Source organism: Antechinus flavipes, chromosome 5 (assembly GCF_016432865.1).
Source record: "Antechinus flavipes isolate AdamAnt ecotype Samford, QLD, Australia chromosome 5, AdamAnt_v2, whole genome shotgun sequence".
In the NCBI taxonomy this organism is placed as follows: domain Eukaryota; kingdom Metazoa; phylum Chordata; class Mammalia; order Dasyuromorphia; family Dasyuridae; genus Antechinus; species Antechinus flavipes.
The window spans coordinates 147,260,215-147,268,668 of record NC_067402.1 but is presented as its reverse complement, the minus strand read 5'-3'; the positions used below and the strand labels follow the sequence as shown (position 1 = coordinate 147,268,668).

The following is an 8,454-nucleotide window of genomic DNA, read 5'->3' as shown; positions in this document are numbered from 1 at the left end:
CCATCTGACTCAGTGTCATAATCTGGGCAATATAAATTTTTTATCCACTTTGTTTTTCTTATATGCATGGCTAGGCTGATCTTTCTTGAGATTATATCGATGATCTAGAATTCTGGGTTTAAGTAACACAATATCACTTGCATAGGAAGTTTGTTCTAATTCAACAATTCAATTCAATAGACATCAATAGCATCTGCTCTACCTTAGGTGTTGGGAATACCAAGACAAAAGTGATAAGGACATGTTTGTCTTTGCATCAATATTGCCTTATCACAGTGTCTGGCATGTGCCAGGTGCGTGATAAATAGTTGTATCTTAATTGATCCAGGAACAAAGGAAATGTTAATAATTTTTAATAAGCAGAAATCATTTGAAAGTATTTTTATGGGTTGCCACTTGCTTTGATGCTTATGAAGGTCTTTCCTAACTCAAAGACAATAAAGATAATAAAATGGAAAAGAAAATCAACCCCTATATTAATCCTAACTCATCCCCCAGTAGTATCTGACACTAACAGAGTCTTCAGAACATGTACGGTTCAACTGACAAGGATGAGAGACCTGAAGATATTAAAAAGTTACCCTCTTACTCTTTGATGAATAGGCAAATTGATTTGTTTTGATGCTTGCAAAAAAAAAATCAGACTCACTGGCACTCTGGTAGGCATTTATCTATACTAAATAATGTTAATTCCAGATTATCAACTGTGCCATATGGACTATGCTAAAAAAGCACCAGTTGATTTGCTGGATGGATACAGCAAAAGTTTAACTTGGGGAGAGTGTAAGGATGAATGTAATGGCATCCTCCCTCCCCACAAGTTCAATTCATACAGTCATAGGATGTATCATGCTTATGCATATTGTGAGTATTTGTGGGAGAATGTGTCCAGGTTTATGGGGGAATGTTTCACAACAACTGTTCATGTTATACTATTTGAGTAAATAAATGACTTCATCAAGACCTAATTGAGTCTACTGACTCATTATTAATGGGGAGTAAATCAATGGTGGCTCTTGAGCTATAGTGTTTGGAGTGCCTATCCATAACAGTTAACCCTACTTAGAATTCAAGATAATGTATGTGAATATGCTGTTTTCTCAAAGTAATGTCACCTCCTTTAGAGCTGAGACAGTTTCATCTTTGTATACCTCATGCCTAATCCAATATGTTGTTCAGTCATGTCCGATTTGTATGGGGTTTTCTTGGCAAAGATAACTGGAGTGTTTGCCCTTTCCTTCTCCAGTGCATTAAGGCAAATAGAGGCTAAGTTGGCCAAGGTCACACAAGCTAATGGTTTACCTGACTCCAGAAGGAGTGCTCTATTCACTGAGCCATCTAGTTACCTCACCTAGAGAATAGTAAACACCTGATAATTTCTTCTTGACTGGTTAAACTTCAATACTTGAAGCACTTTTGATATGAAAGAATTTTTAAAAGAATATACCACAATGTCCCTCTTCTCACTTCCCAAGATGTCGCCATTTAAAAACCAAAAGCCAACAAACCCTAATAAACTTCTTGGAGAGTGGAGGGCTGTATTTTATTTCCTTTTTTTTTTTTTTTTGAGTGGGAGTCTATACTCTATCCTACTCTGTCACATACACTTATTGAACATCATTGCCGACAGCAACTTCTATCCTCCTCCAATTTACCACATCTTCAGGGCGCTTTAAAAAACAATGATACAAATCTCAACTCTCCAGTCTAATCTGGGCATAGTCCGGCCAAGTGTGAAGAAGAGAGGATGAAGCGTCCATCTTTACCCATTCTCACAGATAAATCGCTTCTTTGCCCTTCCTTCCCTTCTGGGAGCCCAGGTGCTTCCCCGGTGTGGATAGCGTCCTAACCAGAACTCACGACTGACGGGCGCGGACGCCAGTGGGAGGAGACAGTACCGTGGAGAACAAAACCGAAAGCTACTGCGGGCAATCAGCGCGAAGCCGGGAAGCGAGAGAGCGAGCTAGTTGCTCTGCCGATCTGGGCCCCAGGCTCGGAGGAGGAGGAGGGAGAGGATCGGGCAGAAAGCTCCTAAGAAGTTAAGGGCGGCGCAGAGTGGCCGGGAATGCGCCCGGCGCGTGGAGCTGGAGCCGATCCAGCCCTCCCGCAGCTGCTGCAGCCTAGCCCGGCACTATGCTTCTCCAGCTGAGCGCCGCTTTTGATCTTCATCAGGACGTGGTTCCTTGGCTGAAGGAGCGTTTGCTTGCGGAGGCGGCCGCTCCCGTGGCTGGCCCGAGGGCAGGCTTAGGTGAGGAGGGAAGAAAGCGGCTGGAAGCCGTGGTAGTAGGGTCCCTCAGACCATTTGCAACTTCAGCTGTTAGCCAATAGAGGAGTGGGGCGGGAGTGGTGCTGACTGACACAGGGGAGGAGGGTGAGCATCATGGACCTGTTTCCTCCAAACCTCATCCCCTCGGAGATTAAGGTTGATTGGGTCACCTTGAAGTCCTTACTTCCTAGCAGCCGGGCTAGACCTTACATCTCCACCTCCGGTCCTGACTCCCTCTGGCACCCAGTGGAGGTCAGTCGAGGTCAGGTTCCTCTGACAGATGTCAAAGCTGGCTTTTCTTAGTGGAAAAGTTCACTAGGGAACTGAATGAAACTACCAGAGGATTCTACCCAAATAAAGTAGCCCACACAATACGGAGGGGGGGAGGGGGAGGAAAAATACACCTTCTGAAAGAAATATGTCTTTCTCCAGCTACACAATCTATACTCAGGTATTTGGGATATGTGTATGAATGATGTAAATCAGACGTGTGTGGGTGATGTACAAGATATCCTGCCTTAGAATAAAGTTTCTAAGAGGGCAACGGTAGTGTTTAGAATAGATATCTATGGCAAGGCTTCTGAAACTTTTTCCACTCGCAAAAGAAATTTTTATGCTGCCCCGGTATATAGGTATAGAAAATAAGTATACAAATCAAACATTTACCGAGAGTAAACCAGAATTTCGGGACTCCCACAATCAGTTATGCAACCTACACTTTAAGAAGTTTTATGGTATAGTGCCTAGAACGTTTGAGGTATGGAGCAAATCTTCATTAGCGACCAAAATGACCAACTTGAGAACTCCATTTATCAATTAAAAGACAAACATTTATTAAATGCTTACTATGTACTAAACACTGTTAGGTGCTGGAAATACACACACACACACAAAGAACCAGTTCTGTTATCTGGGAGCTTCTATTCTACGATGAATGAGGTTTTCATTTTATTAAATGCATACTATGGACTAAACTCTGTTAGGTGCTGGAAATACATACTACACACACACACACACACACACACACACACACACAAAATGAAACAATCCCTCTTGTCTGGGAGCTTCTTTTCTATGATGAATGAGGTTTTCATTTTCAGTTGAGACAAAAAAAGTCACACAGTAATTGTAGAAGAGATGGGAAAGATGAATTTCTAAACTTCTTCCATGTTGGAGTGTATGTGATGACCGCGTATTTAAAATCAGCCAGAATCAGGAATTCAGGTTAAGGGAAAAATCTTCAATCTTTATTGAAGTGAAGAGATGAATAAGGATTGTGATAGCAATATGGGCAAGAAAGATTGCGATAGCAATAAGGGCAGCTGCGACAGGAAACCAGCTAACAGAGGGGGATCTGAGCTGAAAAGCCCCTTGCAATGGCAAATGCAAGCAGTCTCTCCTTCCCCTTCCTTTTCCACTCTCCTGCCTCCACCCACAAAAATCGTCATTTCCTATACAACACATCAGGACTTGCACAAAGAGTGGACGGGGGCCATTCTTTCTCCAAGCTTATGTATTAATAGAGTATGGTCCAATTACTATTTAGCCTCATGTGCTTGGGATCTCAGTGCATCAACTCAAGCCTCAGCCCATCACATCTCCCACTTTCTTTTGTTTTAGAACACAGGTGATCATGCCATCCCTGACTCCTCAGGGAGGTCAGAATGGAGAGTCTTTCCACTCCATAATGGAGATTTTGGCTGACTTAGTTTCCACTCTAAAAATTAGGAGAGGATATTGCTGAATTATTTCTTCTCTCTTTACATTTTTCTAATGCTTTTTTCATTTGATGGTGCTCCTGGAACCTACCATCCCAAATAAATTTGCTTGCACAGTTAGGAAACATCTGCTGCGCTCTAGATACTAGGGCTAAAGAGATTAAAATATATATACTCCATAATATCAGGGAGCTTGCAGTTTTACAGAGGAGTACAGTCTATAAACAGATAGTTATAAAATAAGTTTGAATGAGAGAAGTGTATAGATCAAGTCAAATAAGAAAAAAACGAAGGGGGTGGGGGGAAGTCATCTCTTTTTAGGAGGTTCCAGGAAGGCTTCTTAAAAGAGAGGCCTTGAAGAAAGGTAGAAATTTCAAGAGTGGAGACAATTGCTTCTGAATCCAGGTGGGACAACTGCTTAGAGGTGGGAAAGGGAAGAAAGAAATCAAGTAATAGTTTGCCAGTTTGGTTGGAAGGAGATAGGATAAAGGGGAAAAATGTGGGGAAGATAGGATGGAGTGACATCATGACAGTACTTTAATGGTTGGATTAAGGAAGGAGTTTGTGTTTATTTTCAAGGCTGTGAGGAGCCCCTGGAAGTTTGGCATAGATATCTCTCAGTGAACTATTACTCCTTCCCTTTCTGTCCACCTTAGACCCAATCTATTTTATTAAATTTTTTTTAACTACCTATATCCCTGTTTTTCCTAATTCTTCCTTCTTGTTCTCTTGAAAATATTTGATTGTAATGACTTTTAGGGGTGAATCTCTTCATATAATGGAACTCTATTCCCTCTGTAGCCATTATATTTTGACAAGAGATTATAGATTTATGTTAATATATTGCATTCTTTTGTGGGTTGTTTGCTTCCAATAAATATAGTAATAATGTCAGTTTGTTTACTCTAAGACTTAATTTGTTTACCCATTATTGCATTATTATTGGATAAAACGTCTTGGGGGGGGGGAAGATAAAGGAAGAGAATAAAACAAGTCTTTACTTTGCCAATGTAAACTGCTTATAAAGCTATTTAATCTGTGTTCATTTGAGGAGGCTGTTTGACATATTAATAATCTGCAATATCACACTTGCTATTTGTTAAAATATAAGCTTTTATATGGAAAACTTATTTCTATTTTATTTGCTCACTCTAAATATTTTTCAGACATTATATTTTAAAAATCAAGTAGGTTTTACAAGTCTATTTTCAACCTCAAAGTAACACTCTCTTTTAGCATGTAGTCTAGATGGCTGACAAGTGGCTGCTAATTAAAAGTTTCATGAAATGTGAAATGCCACATATTTCAATAATTAATGTAGTTGAAAAGCTACTAAGACCATATTGAATTCCTGGCTTTGTTGAATTTTCCATGACTAAAAGAATTTTCTACTTGGGCATTATAGGCTATTTCACTATGGGCATTAAATCACTTAACCTCTCAGTTTGAATCTCCTGTAAAATGGGGATAATAACATCTTCTTCACAGGATCATCCAAAGGACTAAATGAGATAATAAAGTGCTTTGCAAACTTTAAAGTGCTGCATAAATGTTATTTATTATTATTATAATTACCACATTTATTTTAAAAGTTTTGTTTTAAAAAAAAAAGAGCTATGCTGAATTCTGGGAGAGATAAAGAGATAAATACAATAAGATCTTTGTCCTTAAGGAGCTTATATAATCTCTTGGGAGAGATCATGCAAATAATTATAATAAAACAATAAAAAGTATGTAATATAATAATCATAAAATAATAATTTGACAAGTACTTGAGAGTGTCACCAACAAGATGCTTTGAGAGTTCTAGGAAGAGTGAATTCACTTCTAGCTTGAAGAGGAATGATAATCAGGAAAGGCTTATTGGAAGCAGATAACTTTGGAATTGAACCTTGAAAGACAGGACAGCCATAGGTAGAGATGAGGGTTGGGTGGACAGTGGAGACATAGGGAATTATGGGAACAAAACATTGGGGATCAGAAAATGTGGGATATGTTTGGGGGATGTCAAGAAATCCAATTTAGCTGGAATGTAGATACAGGAAGGAGAGCTTTTCTTAAAATGGGAACCAGATTGTGGAGGACCTTGGCAATATGGACTATTTTGGGTAGGCAACTAGAAGCAGTGGAAGATTTTTGAGCAAGTGTTTTTTAATTGGAAGGCGGAATATTTGGTAGTAGAGGACTACTGCCAATGGTTTAGATAAAAATTGCTGAGGATTCAGCCGAAGTTATGTAATGTATGTTTGTAATGGTGAAATTAGCCATTGTTTTCTCTCTTGAGAGTTAGCTGTCTGGGAGTAGGAGCAGAGGTCTTGAGTGACATGGATTTTAATTATGCCTAGGGCTGAGAATTAGGAGGGTGGAAGTGGAAGGTCATAGAACTGGCTGTGGCTGCTGTTGGTTGGGGAATAAGGAAGCAAAGAAAGCCAGAAATAGGGAGATGGGAAAATAAGGTCATGATAAGGGTGAAGGAAGGAACAAATTTAGTTTAATTCAGAAAGAAAAGGCTTTTATTTTTAAAAAGCTATATTCTGTCAACAAAATCTAGAGTTTAAATATTGCTCATTAAGTAGAGATGGATAATAAAGGGGGGAGGGGCAAGGGTGCTTGTCCTCTAGTCATTATAAAAGGCTGACTTATTCAGAGAGATTTTTGTATAATTTTTTTTTTCTAAATCTGCTTTATAGGCAACATTTGGCCTCTGTACCTGTGAATTAATTAATTAATGTGAATCTATTAATGTTGGGAATCTGGTATATTGATGCCATGTCAGCCCATTTCAATGGGTTAAAATATTTTTTAATTTCATCGCCACTCTACTTGTTTTTTCAGTCAAACTCAGAAGCAATCTCTACCAACACTTCATGTTTCTCTGTTTATTTACTTTTTCCTTTATCATTTCACTGGATATTAATATTTGGGTATGTTAGAGATTTTTATCTGAGTATTCATTATCCAAGTTCCTCTAGGAGGGAATTTTTTGTTTTTGTTTTTGTTTTTGCTTGGCTGGTGATTTTGTTTGTGTAGCGAATTCCTAGAGAAAAAACTCCCTTTATCAATGTAGATCATCAACTCTTCTTTAATTTATGTTCTTAGAGTTTCCTGGGATACTAAAGTGACTTGCTCAAATGGTAAACACATATTGAATCCTAGTCTTTCTAACTTGAGGTCTATAACTACCAAGTCAAACTGCCTTTCAATGAGGTTGGCTAAAAAAGCAAAAGCCATCAAAATTTTAAAATATTCATTAAAGAACTGACCATTCAAATTACTTCCTATTCATATAGTCATATCTTTCCTCTGTGAACACTATTACCCATAACCTTTCCATATTTTATTGATCAGGTGGACTTTTTAAAGAAATGATTTGAATATCAAAGGATCAAGAGAGGCTCTTGAGAAAAACTGGTGAATCCCTTAAGGATTTTTGCAATAAGCTTGTTGCTAAAACTTGAGGCAAAGAAGTGTGCATCACATTATGGGACAATGTTATCAGAAAAATCATGTCAAAAAGATCACTACTTGATTTTGTCTTTGTTCATTCTAAGATTAACAAATAGATGCAGTTATAGCCTAAATTGTGTTAAGTGTGACACAATAAATTCATTTAAAAATTATTTTTAGTTTTATTTTAAGCTAAAGTTGCAACAAAACATTTTTCCAATATTTGCTATGAAAAATTATTTCCCATTTTAAATGCATCCTTTTTATATATCCTCTGATAAGAAGAACCTTCTCTGTTTTTGTCATCATAAAGGAATTATGAATCATTTAAACACCCAGAGTCATTCTGCAAACATCTCTGATTATTGCAAACATCTGCTTATAAATGTTCATGTGAAAAAGAATTGGGGTTTTTAGTGGACCACAGGGTCCATATGAATAAACGGCATAGCAACAGAATTCAGAATTTAAGGTTCTGATGTTCTCTGCCCTCCACAGAACACATGGAGAATTTTGCATTCAGTTTGGGGCATCCCTTTAGGAAAGACATTGGCAATCTGGAACACATCCTACAATCTGTGAGGGGAATTAAGATGGAGTAATTGGAAGTAGAGGACTACTTCCAATGGTTTAGATAAGAACTGCTGAGGACCCAGCTGAAGTTATGTAAGATGTGTTTGTTATGGTGAAATCAGCCATTGTTTTCTCTCTTAAGAGTTAGCAAACTGGGAGTAGGAGCAGAGCTCTTGAGTGACATGGATTTTAATTATGCCTAGGGCTGAGGATTAGGAGGGTGGAAGTGGAAGGTCATAGAATTGGCTGTGGCTGCTGTTGGTTGGGAAGTAAGGAAGCAAGGGAAGCCATGCTGTATACATCTTTTCATCTTTTGATGGATGGATCCATTAAAGGAATTGGATATCTTTAGTCTTGAATAAAGAGAATACTTAATATATCATATAGGGACTGTCATGGAGTTGAGAGAGCAAGACTTGTTCAGCTTAGTCCCAGAAGGCACAACTAGTA

General features: G+C 38.4%; 1 protein-coding gene across 1 annotated transcript in view; it reads left to right on the top strand.

The window, feature by feature from the left end:
- Nucleotides 1–1,535: 1,535 nt before the first annotated feature.
- GSAP (gamma-secretase activating protein) overlaps nt 1,536–8,454 on the top strand; it is a 102,331-nt gene continuing 95,412 nt past the window's right edge. Inside the window, exon 1 of the mRNA XM_051962019.1 lies at nt 1,536–2,248. Within this exon, the coding sequence (XP_051817979.1) occupies nt 2,134–2,248 (115 nt within the window). The 5' untranslated portion in view covers nt 1,536–2,133. The remainder of the gene's footprint in view (nt 2,249–8,454) is intronic.